Below are 27124 nucleotides of genomic sequence, written 5' to 3' on the forward strand. Positions count from 1 at the left end.
CAGTCGCACAGGCCTATGAGTCAGCCACCTCTCTGCATGAAGCTGAACAATAAATTCCATTTCTTCTTCCTTGCACTTTAAATATAGCTTCATTCCTCTGTTTCACTGGGGCAAGGTCTGTTCCTTATTCTCTTCCTGTGTGATTGGGTTACCAACTCTCTTTAGTGTGACAAGGAAAATTAATCTGTGTTCATAAAAAAAGTGAATCCACACATTTTTTTCTAAACTAGTGCCAAAATAATGGCAATATCACAGAAAAAAAGGAGGAAAACTTTGAGTAAAGTGTCTCTTCAGACATCAGTATCTCAGACCTGGTAACTTGTATCCTCAGACCCGACTTTTCTCTGTTTGATAGATGTCCAAAGAGCTGAGACACCACAGCTGATTTTGTGAGAGTTGTTAATAAAGCATTTATTTCTGCAAAACTATGTTCTGAGTGTCATAAGCTTATAAATGTTTTCAGGCTTCGAGGTTTAAACACATCTTCTATCTTTTTATTGTAAATGACCATCGCCAGAGTAAGGTCCCAGAGTGCAAAGGCCCAGCATGCCAAATGTGTTCTCAGGAGCTCCTTGCAAGAATACCTAGAAACTAAGATTGGCCAAACCACTGGATAGATCCAGAGAATGTTACTGAGGGGCAGGCTCCTTACATTTACCTATGGAATTAGACGTTTGTGGAAATGCAGAGGCATTGATGTAGGAGGTTCAGTCTTTAGTGGATTTTTGGGTTCTTTAGAAAACATAAGGAAAGTGAAGGGGGGTTGTCTTGAATTTCTCATGATTTGTGTTAGACTAAGAGTAAGCATCAGCTGTTCCTTGGACAGAACCTCTAACCATATTGCAAAATTTCCTTGTAACACTGTTAAACCCCTGATCTTTCTCCTGATGAGGTCAGATTGCTCGCCCAAACTTCACATTGGTGTTGACTGATTTGTAACTGCCCTGGTATACACAGGTATGACCTTTTTTTCACACTAAAGCTGTGCACACCCACTGTCCTTTCCTGCATAGCAGAAGTGCCACTCACACGTAGGTTGTGCATATGTTTTTCAGAGACACTCCTACTTGAAAGAGTTTGTATATATATATATATATATATATATTTGTGTGTGTGTGTGTTCTGTGTGTGTGTTCTTTGGCATTTGGGGGTTGTGTTTGCAGTTGTCTCTGAACAAAATACATGGGTTATGTTGGATTTGGTCCGGCAGGTTGAGGGAGGTGGATATGACTCTGGATTGGAGGCTGAGTGCTGGCAACAGGGACCAAATACTTTTCTGGCAGAGGGGACCTGAGCATCCTTAGCTTCAGCCAGACTTCACCAAAAGCCTGCCACAACAGGGTGCTGTTCCCCAAAAAGGTGTTGGTAATAAGCGTTGACAAAAAGGCATCTAACAATCAGTACCAGCACCCCCAACTTGTCCCTGTCCAAACAGAAAACTGGGAGAGGCAGCTTATTCTGTCTCATGGTTAACTAGATATGTTCAAGGTATGTTTTACTTGTAGTTTATCTAGCCATAAAATCAAACATGTAGTATTTATGATTAATCGTGTTCAGAAAGGCAAGAGAGGGACCTAATCCTTTAACCCTTGAAGGGACAGCTCTATGAAAGTTCATAAGGGCTTAATGAACTACCTAATACTTTCAAAAGTAGTAGACCTGGTTCAGTGCCGTCAGTCTTATGCCCAATGATATCTAGATGCCTCATTGCACTGAAATAACCAATAAATTAGAATTAAATATTTGCATAATTTTACAGATATGAACCCTTAGTCCTACGAGGCCAAATCAGTTCAACTGCTTTTAACAGTTAAGTGCCTGTTTGCATTTTTAGGCAATGATGCGACTTGGAACTCTGATAAACCCTCTTACTTCACATGAACTTTAAATAAATTGGACTCAGGAGCAAAATTCAGTTCTAGATACATGTATGACCTTGAAATGAAACCCACAGTCCACACGTCTAATTAACCTGACAACATTTATTTTAAAAATGGTTATTAAAAGTCAGAGTAATACTAAATTATTCCCATACTCCTTCTCACCCTTTTTTTCCTAGCTGTGAAGCAAAAGAAGTTATTCTGTAGGCAGTGTTGAATTTTTTTTTTCTAAAACTCTTAAAAGTAATTTTGTTAATAAATGCATATTCTGGATAGAATTGTTATGCTACCCAAGTTGTTAAATAACGTGAGTTTTTTAGATATTTATTGTTTCAAATGCATTTGTGACATGGCATAAAACCTGGGTTTTAATATATATTAGGACTTCTTCTTTTTCTTAAAGTCTTTAAACACTGATGTTAATAACTACTTGGTAATTAATTAGGAAATATGCATTCAAATTATTTTGTCAATAGTTTGAAAATAAATCCCAAATCAGATCAGTTCTGTATCTGACAACGTACTACATTTTATTCAAGTTTCAACCCACATACCTGTTGGGATTTCCTGAGACATTTCTTTCTTGATGCATTGGAAACTGAATTATATTTATCAGGAATAAAATTTGAAATAAAACTATTATTATTAGATACGTAATAAGAAGCTGGGGACAGCTGAGCTTTCTCTCCACCTCTAAGCAAATGCTGCTTTACATAAAATACAGCACTCTCCCTCAAATTCCTACAAAGGACTTGGTTTCCTTTTTAATTCAAATAAAACCAAAGCACAAGCATCTCTCTGAATTATTTACCCAAATGTGTCTCCTTATAATTTCCCCTCTTCTGATGCAGCCCATCATTCCTTCTGTCCCCCAGAACATTTTCTGCGTGGCTGGGGATGAGGCTTGGCTGCCAAGAAGGAGCAGGACCTGGGAAGGCTCCTGATGTAGATGCTCACCCCCTGAGCTCAGGGCAACAGAGCAAGGCTGCTCTGGGCTTTTATTTTTAGCAGAAGTTTAGTATGGCACAGAAGAAGGTTGGCAGGAGCTAGACTGCAAATCCTGGTGTCATTCTCCTCTCCGTCAGAATTATATATATAGACACACAGGCATCCTTTGTCAGATGCTGGGAATCAACAGCTGCTGACTCATGGCAATTGTTGCACCTCTCCTGTGATCTCCATTTCCCAACTATCAAGTGAAACTGCAATATCAAGTAAAACAAACAATATTTCAAATTTGTTGTTCTTTACCACTTTAGTCAGTTGTTTCTTCCACCCTTCCACTCTATTTTAAATGTGTTCAGCTCTATTTTTTTACTATAGCAAAGATTTTACCTACATACGTATATAACCTAAATACATGTGGACAGCATATGCATATTTTACTCTTACATACTGATATTTTTATTAACATTTAATTGAGAAGTTATGGTATTTTTGAATGGATAGAACAAAGAGATTAGTGGGAAAAAATTCCTCACAAATTATGCCTTAGTTTGCTTCATATTCTGAGTGCAGATAAGAAAAAAGGGAAATGTTTAAGTGAAGTGAAATAAGACCCAGAAAAACAATGAAAGTAAGGGAGAGGGTTCACTGCAGATCTGGCAAGGCTGAGCTGCACAGAGCTGAGGGTCCAAGGGGATGCTAACCTTTGCAAAAAGGGTAAGTATGTATTAAGGAGGAGGTGGGCAGTACCTGCATTAGCAGCCACTTCCCAAAGGAAAAATCCGTCTAGAAACACGTGGACAAAGAGGCATTTCAAACACGTGTCAGATTGGCCTCCACTCCCGAGCCTGCAGGCTGAGATAATATTTGGCTTAAGAAAAGAGATGGATGTAAGGCCAAATATGAAAAGCTATCTGTTTAGTTTTACCCTTTGTCCTATAATCTATTTTAGGCAGATAAATCACCTTTTGTTTTGCATGTGGTGTTGCTGAGATCTGGCAGGTGGTCAGGAAGAGCAGTGCTTGCTGGGTGATGCTGCTGGCTGTGCTCTGCGAGGGGACCCTGAGAGCAGGGCTGCGGCACAGCGCTGCCAGGCTGCAGTCAGGTGCTGGGGGGCACCTACCCCAACAGGGCTGCAGGGCTGCACTGTGGCACGGCTGGGACAGCTGCTAAATGCACCCTCTAGCAGAACTACTGATGATGGTGGGTTACAGTCAGTAAACAGATTTTTCAGTATTTCCCATTGTAGGAGTGACATTCAAGCCCTTGCTGACCATACAGATATGAGCAAAACCCTGTCTGTTTGTCTGTACGATTGCCTGTCCTTCCCTGACAGCAAATATCAGCCAGACGCTTGAGAGTGGCTCAGGTTTCAGAAGCCGTCTCAGGTCTACTGATTGATGGAAACAACCTGCTGAGTAAAAGGCAAGAAAAACGGGAGTCATGCTGCAAGCTGGAGCACCAGTGCAGGAGAGGTCTTCTGTACATGCCTTAGCCTTGGGAAATCTTAGTTTGGACCTCAGTCAAGGATGAGACGCAGGCCCATAGGAAACTTGCTGTTATTATTTCCAAGACTCAGGGAGCTACTTCTTTCCTATTTAATTCAAATAGCTCTGCAGATTTGGAGACAAATGTGGCAACAAAAATAACAAAAATGTCTGTAGTTGTTCCAATAATTCTTTGTACTTGTTTCCTGTATTTGTTTCAAATTTAATACTTAAATGACAACAGTCATACTTGACAAGATGAGGAAATCCAGGGTTTCCTTCTTTTACACTTCACAATTCCCACATGGAGATATGGACGTTTTTGACCTCTTGGTCTGCATTGTTAGGATACACAAATGCCCTTGACCATCATAGCTCTGTACACAGGGACTCCTTCTGTCCGTTCCTATACATCTGATGGGGGTTTGACTGGTCATGGAGGTGGCATGTAGCTGTTGAAGCTCTTTTCATGCTGAACCACTTTAAAAGGCTCTTTATGGAGCTGTGATATGGCTGGTCCCTTCTGCCCTTCTTCGGTCACTCACACCATCCCATGGCATGCAGACACTGGGATCAGGAAACGGTGGTCCCTGGGGTCTGCTTGCAGGTGTCACATTCAAGGAATAGCAAAGACTAGAGCACTCCATATGTAGTTTTAGGGAAGATTATGAACAAATGATAGAATCATGGAATCCGTTTGGAAAAGACCATTGGCGGTTATTGAGTTCCACTGTTAACTCAGCACTGACCGAAGTCCAGCATTAAACCACATCCCTAAGTGCCACATTTATAAGATATCTTATAAATATCTCCAGGGATGGTGACTCAACCACTTCCTCAGGCAGCCTATTCTAGTTCTTGACAACCCTTTCCATGAAGAAATTTTTGAGGTAACTGTAGAGAGCAATAAAGTCCCTGCTCATTTTCCTTTTCTCCAGGCTCAGCAATCTCAGTTCCCTCATCCACTCCTAATCAGACTTGTTCTCCAGATCCTTCATCAGTTTAGCTGTCCTTCTCTGGACATCCTCCAGCACTTCATTGTGTTTCTTGCAGTGAGGGGACCAAAACTGAACACAAGATTTGAAGTGCAGCTTCACCAGTGCCAAGTACTGGGGGATTATCACTGCCCTTGTCCTGTTGGCCAAGGATAACAATTTCTGATCCAAGCCAGGATGCCATTGGCTCTCTGAGCACACGCTGGCTCATGTTCAGCTGTTGTTGACCAGCACCCCCAGGTCCTTTTCCACAGGGCCACTTTCCAGCCACTCTGCCCCCAGACTCTAGCGCTGCATAGGGTTGCTGCGACCCAATTGCGCTTCACCTTGTTGAACCTCATATACTTGGCCTTGGCCATCAGTCAAGCCTGTCCATATCCCTCTACAGAGCCTTTCTACCCTCCAGGATATTAACACTCCTGCTCAGCTTGGTGTTGTGTGCAAACTGAGGGTGCCCTTGATCACCCTGTTCATGTTACTGACAAAGACATTAAACAGGACTGTCCCCAATGCTGGGCCCTGGGGAACACCACTGATGACTAGCTGCCAACTGGACTTGAGTCTATTCACCACCAATCTTTGGACTCAGCCATCCAGACAGTTTTTAAAATAACTCTTCCTGAACTATTTTGTTTGCTTGGTTTTGCCAGCATCCCTGCTTCTCCCCGTGCTGCAGTGACCTAGATGTCCCTTCTGCAAATGCCTGGTGCTGCTGAGTCCAGAGTGTGTAACTCTCAAAACACAACTTAATTCCTCTCGAATACCAGTCCAGTTGATCCCTTATCAGTCATAAAAGGAGGCAATACAAAATTATTACAGAACAAGCCCAGATGCTTACAAGTAATACATCTACCTTTTAAATTAACTTATCTACTTATTTTACAATTAGATGATGAGTGTGTGTTTAGGTAAAATTCTGCCCTCATCTTTGAATGCCGTCAGTTTCTCATTAGTTAAAAGCCCACTCATTAGGAGGAGCACATTCCTGGGACAAACACATCAGCTGTTGTAAATTGTTTCAGCAAAGTTTGCTGCTATTCCTTGATTTTATAGAGGTAAGTGCCATGTTATTTACTCAATTAACAATCAGTAAAGACAAAGTTTTCACTTCTGCTTGTAGTCTACCAGTTAGGAAGGATTTCTGTGTTGTTTTCTGTATCATGTCAATTCTGGACTATATTTTATTTCTCGGTTTGTAGTTTTATCTGTCAAATAGCTATTTGGTGCTTAACACTCCAATGTGCATCAGCAATTTTAGGCTAGAAAAGTGATATTGAAATGGTGTTTGTAAATAAAATTCACATTAAAAAAAAAAAAAGTAATGTTTTGACTTTTGGGATATTTCGGAATTTGATTTATCAATTTAGTACTTAAATGCACTGGGCTGTGCATGCCACACTGCTCACCCAGGGGGCAGCTAATCATATGCTGTTCACATATTTAATCCCATATGAATAATAAAAAAATACTTCTTTCATTAGAAGCAAAACATTCAGGAGAATTGTTTCAAAATGGCAGTCACACCTACAAACAGTGCATTTTAAAATAATCTCAAGAGGAGCCCAAAGGAAGATGCAGTTAGTTGTTTGAAAATAAGTTCTATTCGTTAATATTTTGTGTCAATGTATTGAGCTGGGTTTTTGTAGAGCTAGAGTACTTTAAATTCTTTATTTGAAACAATGTAGACAACAGACTAAGCTGTGTATTGGCATGCAAATAAAGTGCAAAGTTAATTTCACCTCAAATGCTTTATGCATATTTTCCAAATTGTCTTGAGTTTCTGCAGCCAAAGTGTGATATTCCCTTTTGTACTATCCAAAGAAAAGGAATTATTTACTGCAAGTAGAGATTCATGGTGGAAATATACAAATGTTTTAAGAGTTTGCCAAAATATTAGGGTTTTTTAGCTGACTAAAGGACACATTTTTCTCTCACAAGATTATAAATGCTTAATAACTCCATGAATTCAACTGGAATATTTCCAGATTTATATCCCTCAATTAATTTCAATTGAATTTTCTTGAATTACACTATCTGAAAGCATAATTTATCATTGTGTCAGCTAAAGTTAATTTAGCTTAGAGCATTTTCTCAGGAATAAGCCAAGGCCTGATTGTAGGCATTCTCTCTGTTATCAATTTGATTTAATTTTCTCTCTTATAAGTGCCTCTAATAACAATAAACCTTTCAGAAAATGAATGTGTGAATTTAGCAGATGGTGTGAAAGAAGCTAAACTATTTTAAATGCTTTGCAACAATGTAAACTCATGTATTATTTATTGAACAGTATTTCCCATTCATACATTCTTATAAGCTATTAAAATTCCACACCAGAAGGTAGGATGTGTTCTATTAGTGCCAATTAATGTTCATGGTCTTCAGCTAAGAATATTTAGTAATAAAATTAGAAGGAAAATCTATAAAAAACTGAGAACTTCTTTACAGAGTGCTCGTGGTTGGCACTTTAATTTTCACCCATTGAAGGTCAGAGCCAGAAGAGTGTACTGAACAATGTTGAGGATGTTAGTCTTAATTATTCAGGGAATTAAGGCTTTAGCAGTTCTGAAAATCAATAAGGCTCCTCTAAAATGTATAAGCCACCAATTTATTTTTCCCCTTTATTCTTTGCATGTGGAGAAGAAATAAATATTAAATTGCATATAAAAGTTCATACTTTCGACATAGATTTTGCAACTTCAAATATTGGAATATATTTTTCTTAGAATACCTTTGTCTTCAGTTTATAATGCAACAGAAGCAAATGGACTGGAATTGAAAATAACAATGCATCAGGCTTTTACATAAAAAAATTAGATCGGTTCTTCATGTATTAGATGCAAGCTAAATTAATGTATTTGATATATAAAATGGTATAATACTGCTGATGTTACATGGTTTCTTCCACTCACAAAATACTTTTTTTTACTCAATCCTTCAGCAATTGAAAAATTGCTTGTGGCACATATATATTTAATCTCCCTCTACTGCCCAGACAGATTTAGACCATATTACCTTATCTTCCCCTGGTGTTCAAAGTGTCATCAATAATCTGCAGAGATTTAAAATGGCAGCACAATCTTTTAACTGGAATAATACTGGGGACCTGTATCTTTATTTTCCCTCTGTCATTGTGTTGAGTAGCCCTCAGTCTTGCTGGTACTAATGCAGTGACTTGGCATAAGAAACAGTGTGTGAACATGTCAGAGTCTGGCCTCTAATAATTAGAGACAGAGGCATTACAGGTAGATGAGGATAGACCAGGACATACGAAGTATGAAAATGGTTATCTTTAATAGGAGAATTGCAGGCTTCATGGGAAAAATATCTTGTCGATACCAATTCTTTCCCCTTTCATTCCCATGCTTCCTTGCAGTCTTTTCTCTCAGTTTAAGGCATGACACAAGCTGTACATAGCAGAAACAATAAAGCCAAACAGGAAATGCCTAAGCAGATCGCTGCCCCAAAAGTGACTTAATGTAAGTCTGTGACATGCACCAAAGAATATCCTCTGGCATTTTGCATTTGCTTTTACATGAATAATCCACAGTTCACAAAAACATCAGCAACGACAGCATATGCCTGGATCCCCATCTCCTTGGTCTTTGAATTTCTTTTCATATATTTACATGAAAATAAAGGGATGCTTCTCCATGCTTTGCAACCTGGTATTTATGCTCACCTACTGGAAGTGAACTGTAATATGTCAATCATATGTTCATTTCTGAACTTTGATCTTTAAGGGAGATTATAAACATAGAACCATAGAATCACAGAATTATAGAATGGTTTGGGTTGGAAAAGACCTTAAATATCATCCAGTTCCAGCCCCCCTGTCATGGGCAGGGATGCCACCCACTAGATCAGGTTTCTCAAAGCCACATCCAACGTGGCCCTGAACACTTCCAGGGACTGGGCATCCGCAACTTCTTAGGGCAATCTGTGCCAGAGCCTCACCACTCTCATAGTGAAGAATTTGTTTCCTGCATCTAATCTAAACTTACCTTCTTTCAGTTTGAAGCCATTCCCCCTCACCCTGTCACTACATGGCCTTGTAAACAGTCCTTCTCCATCTCTCTTGTAGGCCCCCATTAGGTCCCAGAAGGCTGCTCTCAGGTCTCCCCAGAGCCTTCTGTTCTCCAGGCTGAACAATCCCAACTCTCTAAGCTTGTCTTTATAGGAGAGGTGCTCTGAGCATCCAAGCATCTTCATAACCTTTTTCTGGACACACTGCAACAAGTCCATGTCCTTCTTATATCGAGGGTCCTGGAGCTGGGTGCAGCACTCCAGGTGGGTCTCAGGAGGGCAGAGCAGAGAGGCAGAATCAGCTCCCCTGGACTGCTGGTCATTATTCTTTTCGTGCAGCCCAGGGTATGGCTGCCTTTCTGGGCTGCAAACTCAGGATGCTGGGTCATGTTGAGCTTCTCATCAACCAACACCCCCAAGTCCTTCTCCTCAGGATATTATGGTTCTTCTGTTCACTTTTTTTGTTAACTTGGGATCTAATCTGAGAAATATAACTGGAGAATTACAAAGATATGTGAGTCAAGAGACTGAAAACTGGTAGTTGTGAGGATACAGTGGATGCTTAATCTCTCTCTAATGCAGTTTTACATTTTTGGCCCACAGAAGGTTTCAGTATAGAATACTTCTGCTGAGATGGACCCAGGTATTCTCTGTCCATTTTACCAGCTTACTAATGCAAGCCATTATTAAACATAAACAGGAAAAGCAAGACTTTTTGCATCATTTTGAAACAGAAAAGCAACAGCAGAGTGGGACCAAGACAGAGGCAGGCTGGACAGATTTGGTCATTCCTTTATTTCCTAAGAACACAGAGAAATATACATATATGTGTAGATAAACACACTGTAAATACATATTATATGCATATAAATCATACCTCATAGAGAATAATGTATCCATGCACAAGATTTTCAAATTGAGAGAATAATGTATCCATGCACAAGATTTTCAAATTATTTGCAAGCAACTTCGAAATGTGATTGTGTGGCCAAAAAAAAAAAAAAAAAAAGCTTAAATACAGTTGAGATGTCTGTATTTCTTAGCCATAATAATAACTTCTACATCAAATGTGGTCAACCTACATTCAAAAAAGAACAGTTCTTCTAGCTGCCAATTTTATACGTTCCTCAGTGGAATTCAAACAATTCAGTTTCATTATTTCCCTTTTTAGGTGTCATCAATTTTATTTCTTTTCCAAGCAAAATTATTTCCTACAGATATGAGAAACACTAGTTAAAAAGAATATATTTGCCATGGAACAAAGTGCAAAGTATACTCAGCAGTTGCAAGACAGGAGTCAATAGCACATTTGAGAGGCTGAAAACAAACTTGGAAAAATATTGTAAATCTGGTTTAGATCACAAAACATGACTCTTTTTTGTTGGAAAAATCACCTTTCGTCTGTAAGTCAACTGTACTCTTTCCTGTTCTGGATTTTAAATTATGTTAGTCAGATACTGCTTAATGAGGGAATCATAAGTGGCTGTTACCATAGCAACTAGCCTTTTTTTTTTAAGTTTGTTTCAGAATTCTGAAGTAATTATTGAGTTCAATGACAGATGTGCAGTATAACCCATACTTCACAGATTAAACCAGTTGTGTTGTAGCTAATTGTATGGACAATACTTCAAGTCAGCACATCAATGAGCATAAAATGAGAGGATGAATTTGCTGGCTGTTATGAAATTGTGTTGTCTGGTTCTATGACCAATATAAATATCATAATAAGCAGCAGGTGTAATGTCATGTGCTGCAGTGCAAAAAATGCTGGAATAATCAATAAAAACCATTAGAGAAGAAGAACTGTCCATCTAGAGAACACCATCAGTCTGCATTGGAACACATGGTGTGCCAACAGGTTTATTTAGCATGAGAGTCTATATTTTTATGAATTTTAAGTGGTGTATTTTGTAACCAAAGTGTGAAATTAAGATGGCTAGTTCAGTTGTTTTCAACTATTTGGAAATCAAAATAGAGTGGAATAATAAACACAGTTGAATACAGGCTGGACTAAGTTAACAGCAGTTGCTTGGGAAAAGTAAATGTTTTTAATTTTTACAAAGATTATGAAAGGAATATGCAGAAATTAACTGATTTTTCCTATTCAAGAAATGGCAAAATTCACACTTACTAAAGGATATATTGAAATCCAGCCATAGCCTGTTTCATCATAAACTGCATACCAGAAACTGAGGCAAATAAAAAACTACATGTTATTTCTTGCAGTGAAAATGTGATCCAGAATTTCCTGAATACAATAAAAAAAATTTTCATCAACCCCAAGAGATTTGTGATCAGACCCCATTTTCTTCATTTATGAAGAATTCATTTTTGTTTTTAGAATATAGAGCAGAAACTCTGAGAGCATATTCTGCTCTGAAAACACTGTAGTGCCACATAAAGCTCTCTGCATCTTTGAGAAGTTAAACTGACCGTGATAATGTGTCATTGAATAAAAAAAAAAAGAAAAAAAAAGGAGAATTCGAATCAAAGTTGATAATGAGCTTCAAGGAGGAATTGTTAGTGTCTGTGCTCATTAAAAAACAGGGATTAAAGCGGTCCAATTAGTGCCCATGCATGAGAATAAAAAGGATGAAGTCCAAAGATAGAGCAATGGAAATTGTAATAAAAGATGTTTTGTTCATGTTTAGAGGTTCTTTCATGCATTTGTGAAACAACAGATAATTTATTTTCTCATCATTCAGACCTATAGGCTTGTCTGCTTTGAAAACTCGTTTCACTTGCCTTCAGAAGAATTTTTAAAGAAAAAATATCTGTAATTAAATTCCCATCTGCAAATAACATCAGAATTAATTGTGTATGATAATGTCTCCTATGTGAAAAGTGAAATGCTTTGCAATGAAATACAGTGCTTTAATTGCAATGAGGTGCTTTAGCCTTCTAGAAGGTAGGCATGTTGTCTATGCACTTACCAGCTTACTTAGATTGATAGAGATATCTGGGTGACTAATTCCACAGGGCTTTAAATAAGGAATTTACAGCAACTTTCGGAGGTATCAAGTATTCACTAGAGGATCCTGAATGACTGTCCTTGACCAGACCCTAACTTCTAAACAGCTTGAGCAGGATTAGACTGATTTCTGCCTTTTTTTGTGGGATTCATCTTGCAGGTACAGAAATCTGCATGTCTAGAATTAAGCAACATGTCCAACATTCTTCATAATTTCAAAGATTTGGTAAATTCAGCCAAAAGACCCTTGAGAATTATTTGATATTTCCTGAGATAAACATTTTCATTTTGTCACTTGTGGTGTTTTGTCCTGAGTGACCAGATCTGGGGGTGAGCCAGGTGACCTCCAGAGGTCCCTTCCAACCCCAACTACTCTGTTATTTAAAGTCTTGTCAGGAAGAGTAACAAGAATTGCCCAAGAACTAAAAGTACACAACTAAAAATTACCCTGCAATATTATCTCCTGACCTAACTCTGTTATGATTTATTATCTGCAATGTTCTAATGTCTAGGGCTCTCAGATCTAGAAAGAACTGTACTGTATTAGTCATTAATGTCTAATTATATGTACATAATAACACAAGGCTGAACAATCTAGCATTTGGATTGTGGGAATAGGCAGCTGGGATCTTTTCCCAGATCTTTTCTTACACAGAAATTCACTAAAGGTCTTTTCTTTTTTCCTGGTGCTCTTCCCATTTCATCTGAGCTACCACTTTTTGAGAAAATTTCTGTTTATCTTATGGATTTGTTCACATGTACTGCAAAGCCATCCAGTCCAAATCATGAAAAATCACTTAGCAATGTAGTGAGATCATTTGCTACATCAAAGAAAAAATGCAGAGCACTGTGGTGCATTCCTCAGTTTGTATAAAACAGGAAGGGAAAGGCAATTTTTCTGGCTTGTTTGTTTGTTTTTCTCAGCCCATGCCATTACTTACATGATTATGCAAGATTGCATGAAAATGGAGAAAAATATACCGGTTGCAAGCATAAGACCTCCCTTCAACAGATCAGTGGAGTGACAGTAACCTGGCATCCTTTTTCAGCAGGCAGGGGTTTAAGTAATATCAGCTTGGTGGCAATGGCCCATTTCACTCAAGGATGTTATCTTTAATAGGGTCTAAAGGATTGTGAACAAAATTTTAAAACTTGGGTGCTAAATCTATATTTAGGTTTACAAAACAAGCATTCAGGGAGTGAGTGAGGAAACAATGGAGTATAACTCTAGCTTGGTAATGAGGGCTTGCTCCTGGGGAATCCTGCATTGTGGCTTCTTGCAGTCCTGCCCTTAACTCCCTGCCCCAGCCACTGTTTCATGCAAATTGCCTCCTTCTGATCTTGGGAAGGTGCTCTCATATCAGACCACATGTGGGGGGACTCAATGCTTTTCTGGGACTGAGGATGAAAAAACACAAAACTGAGGATAGAGGAGAGAAGGGCTGTTCTGTAGGAGACATAAGGACAAAGTAGAGTTTAAGGGAAAGGGAGAAAATTAGGACAGCAGTTGCAGACAGGAGAAGAGCCATCAAACCCAGAGCATGGAAGAATGGCATGGAAGAACAAATGACAGAGGAAGAAATCCTGGATTATGTAATTTATTAGAGCCAACATATTTTTAAACAGGGGAAAGTTTTTTCCCTTGAACAAGTCTGCCAACAAATTTGGATAGTGGTGCCTGCAGCCTTCCTGTAGATTTGGCATCCCATTACAGATTAAAAGGAAATATGAGAGGAGTACTACAAGATCTAGTATTTAGGGTGGTGTGTTGGCCATACTGGTTTGGAAAGCAAGAAATGTAAAAATCCTGGCTATGAGCTAATGCATGAGTAGGTGTGAAGAGCTCTCCTAGTCTAGAAGAGGAATTCAGTGATTAACTGATGTTAACTGAGAAAATACAAGGGACAAGTAAAACTAGACTTCACAGGCAAGGAAAGAAATCACTAAAATGGATGTAAAAATAGGGAAACATCCAGTTTCAAGACATTTAAAATTCACATGTCTGGTGCATGAATTGAACCTGCAGTGCACACAGTGATTGCAGTGATTTAACATGTGCCTAAAACAGTGAATGATAAAAAATAACAGCTGAGTTGATGAACTATGTCATACTATATATATTCATAGAGAAACCATTTTAATGACCTCTGCATCATAAAAAGGTCAGCAAAGAGACCCGAATAACAAACCCAGGACAGAGCTGAGTTGTGCTTCTTGGTGAAGAGACTGGAACAGAGACAGATTTTGGAGCAGAGACAGATTTTGGAGCAGAGGCAGATTCTGGAGCAGCGACCTGTGGACAGTGGGCGAACAGCTGCCCCATGGGGTGCAAAGTGGGGGTGTGTCCAGGGTACCAGCAGCCTTGCAGCACTGGCAGTTCCCAAACTACTGCAGTCCCAAGCCAGTGTGACTACCAGGGAAAACATCAGACTCTGAAAGGAAAAATTGACATGAATACCCCTCATTTCTACAAACTAGCCCTTTTTTCAAAGATACAGCAGGTTTTTCCAGCTAGGTCAGATCTGCTTAATGTAATTTATTTTCTTTAACATATGAATATTTAATTTGTCTTCAGAATAAGTAGCTTAGACCAGTAAGTCATTAATAGTACCCCTCTTCTAACCTGAAGATTGATTATCACTCTTGCATCTATTCATTTAGAAAATGAAAATGAAATTCAGGGGTAGATAACAATATAATTTTTTCATATCCTGAAAATTGCAGAGTTTCTGAGTTGTCTCCATTAATCTGTGTGAGGTAGAAGTGTCTTTTTTTTTAAACTACCTTTCCTGTTGCGACCATTAGAATATACAGATAGCAAAGGCTGCAACCCCACTGTGATGATCTTCTAGGCAAGTCAGACTGACTACAGCAGAGCTTGTTTGGAAGCTGAAATTTCAAATGAGCGCACATTCTTTTTTTATACTATCATTTTAGGTTATTACTTTATTATCTAGTTTAGTAGACATGGGGGAGCTAATAAATGTTAAGGAAAGGTCTGAATCAACTGTGTGAGGAGTTGGGGTGAAAAGGAAGTGAAGTTTCCAGACAGCGTGGAATATAATAAAGTTTTTCAAAGCATTTGAAATTCATTTTAACTTTTACAAGATCAGTTTTGGACTCTTTGCACTGAGTTTAATGTTATCAAAAGCAAATAAAACCAAAAGACATTCCCTTATCATAAAACCTGCTTCCATGCTGCCCTGCTAACATCTTATCTTGGTTTTGTTTTCAAAGGCACATCATAGCAATTTCCCAGAAAAAAAACATACCATGGATGTTTGGGTCAAACAGTTGGCAGTGGTGGCACTGCTTACTCTGGCTGATGCTCATCTGCCGAAGCCAGCACGGGCCCCTCTGGTTCTGCACAAGCCTTTCATGGTTGTCTGGAATGCACCAACCGAGCAGTGCAGGCTGCGGTACAAGGTGGACCTGGATCTTGCTGTTTTTGACATTGCATCCAACATCAATGAGACTCTGAGTGGATCCAATGTGACAATCTTCTATCACACTCATTTGGGATACTATCCCTACTACTCAGATAACGGAGATCCCGTTAATGGAGGGGTGCCCCAGAACGAAAGTCTTATCAAACACCTTAGCAAAGCAAAGTCTGACATTGACTATTGCATACCCATGAAGAAATTTCAGGGACTTGCAGTCATTGACTGGGAAAACTGGAGGCCCCAGTGGGATAGGAACTGGGGCAATAAAAGCATTTATAGAAACAAATCTCTCGAGATTGTTAGGAGACGGCATCCTCGGTGGTCAGAGGACAAAATTAGGAAAGTGGCTAAAGAGGAATTTGAAAATGCTGGCAGGAGTTTTATGAATAACACCATCCTTCTGGCTGAGCATATGAGACCAAATGGTTTGTGGGGTTACTATCTTTACCCAGATTGCTACAATTACGATTACAAAGAACACCCCCAAACATACACAGGGAAATGCCCGCCCATTGAGTCTTTCCGCAATGACCTCCTGCTTTGGCTGTGGAAGGAAAGCACTGCTCTCTACCCTTCTATATACCTGGATTATATGCTGAAGTCAAGTCCAAATGCACTAAAATTTGTTCACTATCGGGTTAAAGAGGCAATACGTGTTGCCTCAATTGCTAGAAAAGACTATATTTTGCCTGTGTTTGTTTACTCCAGACCATTTTATGCCTATACTTTTCATGTGTTAACAGAGGTAAGCAGACAGACTTCTTTCAAAATTTAGAAGTTAGAAATAGCCTCTTAGAAAAAGTATGTTCTAAAAGCTTTTTCTGTATAAAAGCACGTACGCTTTTGTTTTTCAAATTTAAGGCAGCCCCCTGAGAGGAAGTACTGTAGTCACAGTACAAAACTCTGTGCCTTTCAGGGGTTAATATTGCAGTGGTTTGGTCTACCTCTGTGAGATAACATTGTATATTTTTAATGAGGGTAATTTAGAAAGAAAGTACAAAGAAATAATTTCCTTAAGGAAATAATTCATTCTGATATTTTAATTCTTATGGGCAGCTTGTGAAATGAACTTGACAAATTTTGTGATGTTTAAAACTAATTAGTGCAATGGAAAGATAAACTTTCATGAGAAAGGAGCCTCAGGGCTTTTTTGTTTCTTTATGCAAATGTAAATTCATTCAGTATAGAAATAAACTAGTCAAGCAAAGTAATCTGTCCTGGAGTTCCTAACTCCATGATGAGTATTGGCCACCTATCTCACTTTTCAGAAGTACAACATCTTCATGTCCAACATTTAGTGCTAAACTGTGGAGTCATTTTATCAAAGAAACACAGTTTTTGAGTTCTGCAATGTTCCATCAATCAGTGATCAAGTGCAATAAATATGTAGTGGCCACAACACTGGTGGTAAATTATATACATGTAAATCTCAGACTTTCTGGATTTGTAATGATGATTGTTGCTCTGACTTTCTTTATGCACATGATAGAGACACACAGACACTTACTCATTTCTCTGGTAGTTGTCTCAAGTGCCAAAAGTTTTTCTTCAGTTTCTATCAATTCCACGAGAAAGGAGAAAATCCGGGGCAGGGAAGTCATGGAAATAACCCCTTGATGACAAAGGGCATCTGGGGGTGCTCCATCCCTTTATTTTCTGGAGAGCTGCATGGGAGATTCCTTCTACTTCTGCCAGAGACAAGTTCTTGACTCAAACCAGAACAAAAAAAAGGGAGAGAAGTGTCAAGGTAAAAGGCAAATTCAGTCCAGTAAACCACAGGCTGTGGGGGGCTTCAGCCTGGAGCTGGAGCTGAGGAGGTGCAGCAGACCCCTGAGAACCTGAGAAATGTTTCAGGAAGCATATTTTACATAGAAGTAATTAGGAATTTGGTCTGGTTCATTTTCAGCAACCAGGAACTCTCTGGAGCCATTTTGTCTGTGGAAATCACAGGTGCTAGCTGACTCAGAAATTGTGGGCAGATAGGCCAGTCCGGTCCTGAAGGAGTCACTGGGGTCAGTACAGGCAGGATGTCACCCGGAACACCTTCACTGAAGAGCTCAGGCTAGGAAATACATAAGAATTCTTCAAATGCAGTCTGCGATAATACATTTTTATAAAATTAATTAGTCCCTTGAGCAGTATAAAAATACCATGAATGTTACTGAAAGTTATGAAAACTAGCATGCTGTTACCAGTTATGTGTGAGTTCAAGATCTGTGGTGGTACATAGTTACTGTTTTACCTTAAGCTGTTTTCCCAACAGTACACTGGTAATTTAGAGTGATGCTCCTCTCAGGTTACATTCTTTAACTCACCAGCCTGTTTTCCACTTGCATGCAGCCATTTACTTTTGGATGCTTTAAAGATCACTTTATAACTCTGCAGCCAGGAAAGATCTTTGCATAGCCAGAGAAACATATTTGGATTATGCTCCACCTCGTATTTTCTCATAAGGACAGCATGGGCAGGATACTCAGCATGGGACAGGGTTTAACATGTGTCCAGGCTACACACATCATCTGTGGGAACAGCTTGGGGTCTGACAGGAACTTGCAGGGTTGCATTTAAAAACCTTCTATATAGGAATGATCCAGCAAATAGTGTTCTTGTGTTCTTTCATAGACCTGGAGCCACCAGGATAATTTAAATGTGGTTTTGTATGCTCAGGTTTTAGATTAGATTGGTGCTTCTCATTTGACCCATGCCATGCCCCTAAGCGACACTCACAAAGTTACAAACAAGGCATGAAACCTCTGAGCTCCAGAAACTATGTGCATCAAGGTGACAAGGAAAGGTACCAGTGTAGGACAATGACATGCAGGCTAAATGGCCATAGAAAAACTGGAACAGTAGGCAGTTGGGATAGTTACCTGACCTCTGTCAGGGGCTGGGCCAGGAGAACCACAGCCTTGCTCCATTGAGCTGTGCGAGAGCTGTAATTTATGTTCCAACAGAAACAAGACTGACTCATTCAAGGGCTTGTGTGCAAGCCCTTCTGTACACAGGGCTTGTGTAAAATCGCACAGTGGAGTCAGAAAAAATGCTTGTGAGTCAGAGTCACTGAGGGAGAGACACAGGTCTATCAAACCTTCAGAAAGATGAAAGGCCCAGGTCCCAGACAGATGCTGTAGCTGTGTGTGCTGTACCTTTCACCCTGACTGCATCTAGAAATCAGGTGAGTTGTGCATAAGGTGTCTGAGAAATGAATCCTGCTTTTTGTCATGGAAACAATTTATAAATTCTGAATTGAGATCCAAGTCATTATGAAAGGTTTCTGTATTTGCTACGTATGTGTATAAGCAATTTGCCATCTGTGGGGTATTTAGGAACTTTCTGCCTAGACAATTCACTACTAAGTGTGTGGGAGAGGGAAGTCACACAGTAGAATCTGTGCTCCCTGACTAGATGGCTGAAGTCATTAATAAAGCAGGATGACAACTGACAAATGATTAATAATGGATAACAATCCTGTTCTTCCCCTACAGATAGTCTTCTCTGATGACCAGGTGCGCATGTGTATAGAGACCACTCCCTGCAAACATGCCAGGCTTGCACTACCATTGCTGAATACAGAAAACTCTTGTCTGCAACAAAGGCTCTTCAAGATTACAGACATACTTATTTTTCTTTCCTCAACATGTGACTAGAACTGACTGTCTTGGTTTGTCTTGAGCTCCAAAACTGAAATGGTTTAGTTCACCTCCTATTTTTTTAATGTCCAGTGCAGTGACTTGGGTGATCTAAATACAAACACTGACAGACATTATAGCCTGCCAAATCAGCTGTCTTTGGAGATAGTCCAGCCTAGTCTTGAGGACCTTAGGCAGTTGCACACTGCCCCCAAAAGCTTGAACAAGAATGAGCATCAAAAGGGAAGAGGCTTTGTCGACTTGTTAATCATTTGGAGAAATACCAGTCACCCATGTCTGATACAAGGAAAAAATTAGGATTCTCCACCTAGACAGATGCCAAGATATTAATATTTAAAATATCTAATTTTTTTTAAATTGCATGTTCTCTTCCATATGAGGCATTTTTTACACTCTCACAGAAGAGCCATGCCAGTGAGCCCCCACCAATGCCAAGCTGTCCTGTGTGAGGAGAGGCACTTGGTTCCATCCCAACACCAGGACTGCTGTATCTGAGGCTGCTGCTGGAGCTCATGTGCCTCACTCAGTTCTTCATGGAGGCACCTCCTTATCTCTGGCCTCAATTTGCCACTCTCACCTATTAGGAGAGGGACATATCTTTCCTTTTCTCAAAATACCCAAACGAGGAACAAAACCTTTATTTTCTACCCCTGTCTGTAGCACAGGAGGAGGAAGAAGGTGGTGGTGCCTCCCTCTTTGTATGACCATCAACTGGTCAGAGCACCTACCTCTGGTGCAGAAGCTCTTGGCTCTGTTCTCTTCCCAACCTGCTCAGGATGAATCCAGCACCCTGTGTCAGGCATCAGAAAAGAGTTAAGGAATCATCAGACCAAAAAGAACAAGTGATCAGAGAGCAAAAGTAAAAGCAAAGGTGCAACCTCCTGTCCATAGGTCATTTAGGGAAGAGCCCTTCTGTGTTGATGGCTTTAAGGGTTAGTTTTGTCAGTTTTACATGCATATGAATTAGACATGAAGTACTGTAATCTTTTTGTGGATCTGATAAAAATAACAAAAGAAAGATGTGGAATATGGGGTTATAAAAACTAGATTTACTGACTTCTGGTCAAGCAGTCTAATTCCCAGAGCATATTACTTGCAAAAAGTAAGGGTTTGCTCAGGTCTTAGTTCATCGAGCAATGCTAAATATTTATTGAATATTTGTTCTGGATGTCTGATAAGTTTTAATTAATTTGTTAATGAAATCTGATATGTGTTAGTGTGAAATCACTCAACTGTCATGTGAGTAATGTAGAACCACAGTCTGGCCTTTGTATCTGGGTAAACATCATAAAATGCGTTGCAGATGATGAAGGCCTGGGAACCCTCATTACCAACACATCAGACTGTATTTCACATTCGTTTAACATTTGATATTTTGATCTTTAATTAACATACCTTTTTTTTTAAACTGATTAATTAATTAATTCCCATAAGAAATACCCCTCCTCCTTATTTCCCCCTTGAAAAGAATACCTGCAGCCCACACCACTATCCTTTAAAAAGTACTACTGGCCTATATACTTTCAAGAGTAATGACAGTCTCTAGAAGACTGGGTGATCAGCAGCAACAGGAGCTTCAGGCAAGACCAGCTATACTTTATATCACTCTGAACTCTGCACTAAGAGCCAGTAGGCAAGCTCTGCTCTTCCCGATTTTTCCAGGTTCTCCTGCACTGTTTTGTCCAACCTTTAGTTAAGGGTCAAAGCCCCTGCTTGCTCTGAATTCTCTGTAATTGTCTTCAACTCTTCAATGGATTCTCCCTTTCCCACGACATTTATTTGTGCTTTTTTTTAATATCTCTCAGGCCGCAAATGTTTTGGGAATGGGAACTCCATAACTATGCATTGATAAATCAACAGGCCCACTTAGACAGAGAAATATATTATTTAGTAGTAATTAACAATAATAACATGGTTCTTCCATTCTATAATTTTGCTTTTCTAAGGTTCCACCACCATACTGAGATAATTTGCTTGGTATTTTGGATTGTTCTCTCATTAAAGATTTGCGAAGACTATATAAAAGACCATCACTATCTTTTTAAAGGAATTTTCTCTTTGTCAAATTGAGAAATATTTTAATGTCTGTCACTACAAATACTGATCAGTAATTACTTTTTAATCAATTATTGTAGACAGAAATGGTTTTAGATGTAATTGATTATGCCTTGAAATCTGGAGGAAGAAGTTCCTTCCCATGTATTTTTGAAGATTTAATTGCATTCTTTTAGACACAAAATTCATAATCTCAGAGAATGGCTTTAAGACACTTGCAAGATACATTGCCATGCTGTTGGCAAGGCACTGGTGACCCCTGTTCTACACTCAGGCTGCTCTGGTAGAGTTGTATTGTTGCTATTGCTACAACTCAGCTCCTTACTGATTCAATTCTAAAAGTGGACATGGTTAAATCAGTATGCAAACGTGTGTGCTTTTGGGTTTTTCCCCCCACTTGGTACTTGTAGAAAGGAGAGAGGTTAATTTTTCAAAGATGTGTTTCCTGGACGACTCGCTTTCATGCTGGTAGAAACAGCAGCCCTGTAACTCAGTTGGCACGGCTAAAGCAGCATGAGTTAGACCCCTGCCTAAAGCCTATCAACTGCAATTAGATGCTGCAAGGGTGATCCTGTGATGTGTGATGATACTTACCATCACTTGCCAAAAATGTTGCCTCTGTAGGTTTCGTAATCATTCAAAGACTGGTAGATAAAATAGATCACTCAATTCTTACTCCACCAGCTTGGTTGGAGGAACCCTTGTGCATAAACTATAAGGATTTTATTATTTGGTAGGCACACTGATGAATGCCACCTATGTAAACTTTTGGAGAGACACAGCAGAGCTTTCTAAACTAAACAGTGATTTTGTTGTGAAGAATATACCACAGGACCAATGTTGCTTCTGGGAAAAAAAAGAAGTGATTCCCATATCCCAGTGCTTTTTTGCTTTTGCTTTTGTATCTTTGTTTTTCTCATGTGTGGATTTGGCCTTCTTTTTCAGAGGGATCTGGTCAATACCATTGGGGAAAGCGCGGCTTTGGGAGCAGCTGGAGTTGTTCTCTGGGGCAGTATGCAATACGCCAGCTCAGAGGTATGTTGTGCCAATTTATCGGTTCTTAGGAATCACCTCAATACCTCTTCTCTGACACCACACCCTCCATAGCACCTATCTACCTTTGTCAATGTCATCAGCCAACAACTGAGGATGATGGCTCAGTACTACTTTCAGGTCTCATTAGTTTTGTTAGGCTGAGAAGTCCCATTGCTTCAGAGCACATTGTTTTGGGCACGTCATTTGTAGCTTGGTGGAATAATGAGTCCAGGTGAGGAGAAAGACAGGTTTCCAAAAGATGCCATACAAATATAAGCACAGCTTGTTTTACTGTGTTCTTCTTCGTAACTATGGCAGTTGTCCAGATCCACTGGGAAGGGATGGAGTCCGGACATGAGGTGTTTTCTCTGGTTGCTAATGTTGAAATGTCACATGGAAAATAATGTCACAAGAAAAGCCCTAGTTACTTCTCCCAGGTTCCTCAGACTTTCACAAATAAACCTTCTTGAGGAGATGGGAGGCAGCACTGGAGTTTCCCAGGAGGCATGGCAGGCTAGCCCCCATTCCTAAACCTGGGCTGGCCTTTGGTGCCCACTCTGCGTTTCATGCAGTCTGCTCTCGTACTCCTGAAATCCCTGGCAAAGTACCACTGGCTTGGTACTTTCCTTGGTACTTTCCTTGGTACTTTCCTTGGTACAGGAAATCTGAACTGGAACTTTCTAGCTGCAATTGCAGCAACTTCTGTGCTGGTTTATGAAAATTATGTGGCCCCTGGTAAACTGAAGGTATTGGAGTGATCAGGGCCAAAGTGGTGACTTAATTTGTGCTTTAAAACCTGTTAGTCCTATGAACTTCTCTTAGTCAGCAGTCACCAGAAATCTCTACTTAAGGAACCAGTTAGTCTCAGATTACCGTATCAGCTCTCTTCCTGCTTCCTGGGACTCCTCCCTTGTCTCATACTGTAGGGCCCTAGCAGGAACTCAAATAGAAACTATAGTAGAGGTCAATACTTTTCTAATCTTACCCATGGAAATAAGTTCATTGAAACCTAATAGATCACTCCAGTATGTACATCCAACAAGATTTATCTCAATGTATTACTTTAGGCAAGAACAGTTTAGTACTGGCATCTTTTTACATATAATAAACTTGGACATGGTGCTAGATACTGAGAAATGTGTCATGGTCTTCTATTATTCACAGGAGAGCTGCCTAACCGTGAAGCGGTACATTGACGGACCTTTAGGACACTATGTCATTAATGTGACCTCAGCAGCCAAACTCTGTAGCAAAGTCCTGTGCAAGAAGAATGGAAGATGTATCCGCAAAAACAGCGATTCCTCTGCTTACCTCCATTTGTCACCCACTGATTTTAAGATCCATGACCATCACTCAGAGAGTGGCCCCAGGTTCCAGGTGACTGGTGAACCCAGCCTGGAGAGTATTGAAGCCATGAAGCAGAGATTCATTTGTCAGTGTTACCAGGGCTGGACAGGAATATTTTGTGAATTGCCTGACCAAAGGCTATTGGAGCACTGGGTTCATGTAGTGTTTAGTAGATCAAGAAAAGAAAACCTTTTTGTCTTCTTCTTAGGAGTCATACAGCTTCTTCTGCTTTGTTCTGCACACTAAGGTCTTCTAAGGCAGTGCAAGGGAATAAAAAACGGTACCTCTAAGAGTTCTGCTCCTTAGCAAATTTTTATTGCAAAGGGAAAAGGCATTGTTGATGAAATAATTTTATTCTGTTTAATAATTTCCCCATCCTGGAACTTTTTTAGACACTTAAATTTTGAAAACATTTTCTTACCAGCTCCTTTACTCCTACCTTGTGCTTCACTCATGTGTTCAACAGATAAAGATTCTGTTGTTGCAGTGGAAGTTTTACCTGAATAAAAAAGTTGAATGAACTTGTACAAAGAGTCAACCATGTAGAAGTTTAAAAAAAAGAACACAGAACCTCTTTGTTTCAGGGCTGGGTGATTTAACATGGTGATGAGGAGAGTCTTGTGGACCAGGGATTGGGAACTGTTCTCTGCAGCTCTTGCTGAAATCAAGTGGTACATTGTATGAGAAGCTGCACTGTGCCCAGAGCCACAACCACTGATCCTACTGCTTCTGCATAAGCAATGTGAAGAGTACAGAGTTATACACCAGCAAACACTTTTAAAAATATACATTTCAGTATTCCAAGGCCTAATTTGATTCATGTTACTTCTAGAGATATCGGTATTTCCAGAACTAGTGTTGTGCCATCTTTGCCAAGATAGTGTTTGACTGAACATCTCTGCAATTACTTTTAGGGGAGGGGATTCTGAGCTCTGAGAGCAGCACTGGCAGCTGGCACCCAGCAGCACTCCTGCCTGAGCAGGAAATAGGGAAGCGCTTCTTTGCTCACCCTAACCCTTGGGAAGGAGGCAACCCTGCTGCCTTTGGAGCTGCTGCAGGTCTTTGCTTTCTGCTGGCTGGTCAGTGAGTGGGAAATGAGAACAGGCTGACAGATCCTACTTGTCAGTGTGTGTTTCCCTCAGCAGGTCAGGAGAAAATGAAGAACTCTATTTACTGAAATATTTTTGGCTTGCAGCCAAAATATTTGGCTTCAGATGGGGACCTCTCTGAAGGTGGTATAGCTTAATGATCTACTGATTACTGGTTAATTTAGTGTCCATAACACGCTGTCCTGTCAGGCTGTGCCATGTCCATTTGCAGTTATTCATTGGTTCACGTTCATGTGTGAACCAAATTTATTTCATCAAAGACCTATCTGTCTTCCACATAGCTTTTCAATGTAACAAACAATGGATGCCTTCACTGAACTGAAGACAAGCCCAAGAAATTCCCTACACCACTCTGACTTACTAAAATAATTTCATTTGAGGTTTTTGTATGATGCATTGAACTGAGTATTGTTCCAGATCATGGACACAGGCATTGATAAGAAACCCACATGTGGGTCTAAGACTTCTTTTTTGCCCTTACTAGTGTCTGTATTGATCATCTGTGGCCTGACTACATTGCTCATATTACACAGTACCTTATTCCTGCAGCAGTTTGATTAAAATCAGCAAGGCTATTCGGAGAAGATACTCAGCTGTGCAAGGAGGTCTGAATCTGGCTCTTACCCAGGCCCCTTCTTAAGACTGTCCTAAATTACTGTAAACATTAACATATCTCCATGAATTATAATCTGCTGTATTCTATGTAATCTTCTTATCTCTGAACATTTCTTCATGGTAACCACACATAACAAAAACTATCTTTGGTTTGCCCAGACCAGATTCACAGCTGGTGTGAAAGGTGATACTCAGATTCACTTGAGACAAAGATCCAGCTCCTAACAGATGTGCAGTGGATGTTAAGGCTGCCTTTAAATCTAGGCACTGAAATTGAACAGACTTGAGTTAAGCAGAGACTGAGTGACTTAGGCACTATAGTGGGTCATGGTAATGTCATGTGCTGAGAAGCCCCAGGAGAGCTTTGCCACTGACCTTTTGCTTTGTACTGTGTAACAGCAATGGATGACAGCAAAAATAAAGGTAAAAAACTTCCTCATTTTGGTGGGGGAGAGAAAGGATTAAAATTAAAGTTTAGAAAAATTTACAGCTATTAAGAGCTAAGCTTTTAAATTGAAGTTATTGTGTTTACCTTATAAAATATTAAAAAAAAAAATTCTGCTTCAGCCTCTTTACTCAGTTCAGAGTTTGTTAAACTCCAAGGGAATCTACATATACTTTAGTATCTTGAGAGCACAGAAACTATTAGCCCAGTTTTGCTAAATACCTGTCACCAATGCTGGTCTGTATTTGAACTGGATGCTCCTGGTTTGTGCAATGCTGTCCTGTAGAGCTGAAGTGAAAATGTTTTAATGCTTATGCACTGTGTCAGTGAAATATGTTTATAAAATGTTCTGTGTCACTTCATAATGTGTTTTCATTATTTCTGTATGCTTGTAAGAATAAATGATGTTGAGACTTAAAAAGACAATTTATTTGGGTAGCATAATTCAATTAAACTGACATAAGGTCTTCATCAGCTAAAGTTCTGGTAATTTGTGGGAAATTTATGCAAACTAAACAAATGCTGTGGATAAAGTGTCTGTGTTCCTGACTCAGTCTGTGGTGTATATTCTGTATCAGGAAACACTGGTAGAGACCTGTACAAGTGCATAAGGCTCTGTCAGTTTATGTCAGGTCTGAATTCATCCAGTGGTTCTTCTTTAGCCTAGGGTACAATTTCACACAGAAGAGTGTATGAGTATCTGTGGTAGTACATCCATCTGGATACGAAGGTTTTTGAATTTGAATCATATATTTCTGTGAAGAACTGCTAGTCCAGTTCTGCATCTGCATCACTATGTTGTCTTAGGTAAAAGAGCAAAATCAGTATTTGGTCTGGGGTTCTTAATAATTACTGAATGAATCAAGCATCTAAATGAATGTAATTTTACAATTTCTTTTCTATTTCACCAAGTTAGAGCCCTTTCTTTTGTGAAGAAAACAATAATTACCATAAGACAATATCCCTGGAAGAGGTAGAGTTGGATGTAGCTCTTCTGCTGACTGAGGACAGGCAGAAGTTGCACTGATGAATGCAAGGTCTCTTATGTCATGAGTGTTCCCATGTGGGACCACCAGCTACACCAGCCACTACCAAAGTCAGGATGTATTTGATTCCTTAGC

At 39.6% G+C, this 27124-nt stretch overlaps 1 protein-coding gene across 1 annotated transcript; it reads left to right on the forward strand.

Annotated features, from left to right (window-relative positions):
- Positions 1–5978: 5978 nt before the first annotated feature.
- LOC121659734 (hyaluronidase-1-like) lies at positions 5979–26474 on the forward strand. Its single transcript, XM_042018178.1, has 4 exons — positions 5979–6362; positions 15539–16492; positions 22398–22487; positions 23652–26474. Exons 2-4 carry the CDS (start codon positions 15575–15577, stop codon positions 24078–24080), a joined length of 1437 nt encoding a protein of 478 aa, XP_041874112.1. The 5' UTR covers positions 5979–6362; positions 15539–15574; the 3' UTR covers positions 24081–26474.
- Positions 26475–27124: the final 650 nt, after the last annotated feature.

This window comes from Corvus kubaryi, unplaced genomic scaffold (assembly GCF_017639235.1).
Source record: "Corvus kubaryi isolate FWS band 111438036 unplaced genomic scaffold, C.kubaryi_AGA036_p1.0 137, whole genome shotgun sequence".
Classification (NCBI taxonomy): domain Eukaryota; kingdom Metazoa; phylum Chordata; class Aves; order Passeriformes; family Corvidae; genus Corvus; species Corvus kubaryi.

What these genes read in the sequence shown, in the direction of transcription:
- LOC121659734 (XM_042018178.1), top strand. Translation starts at nt 15,575, where the DNA reads ATGGATGTTTGGGTCAAACAGTTGGCAGTGGTGGCACTGCTTACTCTG. An exon ending in CTTTTCATGTGTTAACAGAG is followed by an intron (nt 16,493 to 22,397) that starts GTAAGCAGACAG and finishes CTTCTTTTTCAG; the next exon opens with AGGGATCTGGTCAATACCAT. An exon ending in TGCAATACGCCAGCTCAGAG is followed by an intron (nt 22,488 to 23,651) that starts GTATGTTGTGCC and finishes TATTATTCACAG; the next exon opens with GAGAGCTGCCTAACCGTGAA.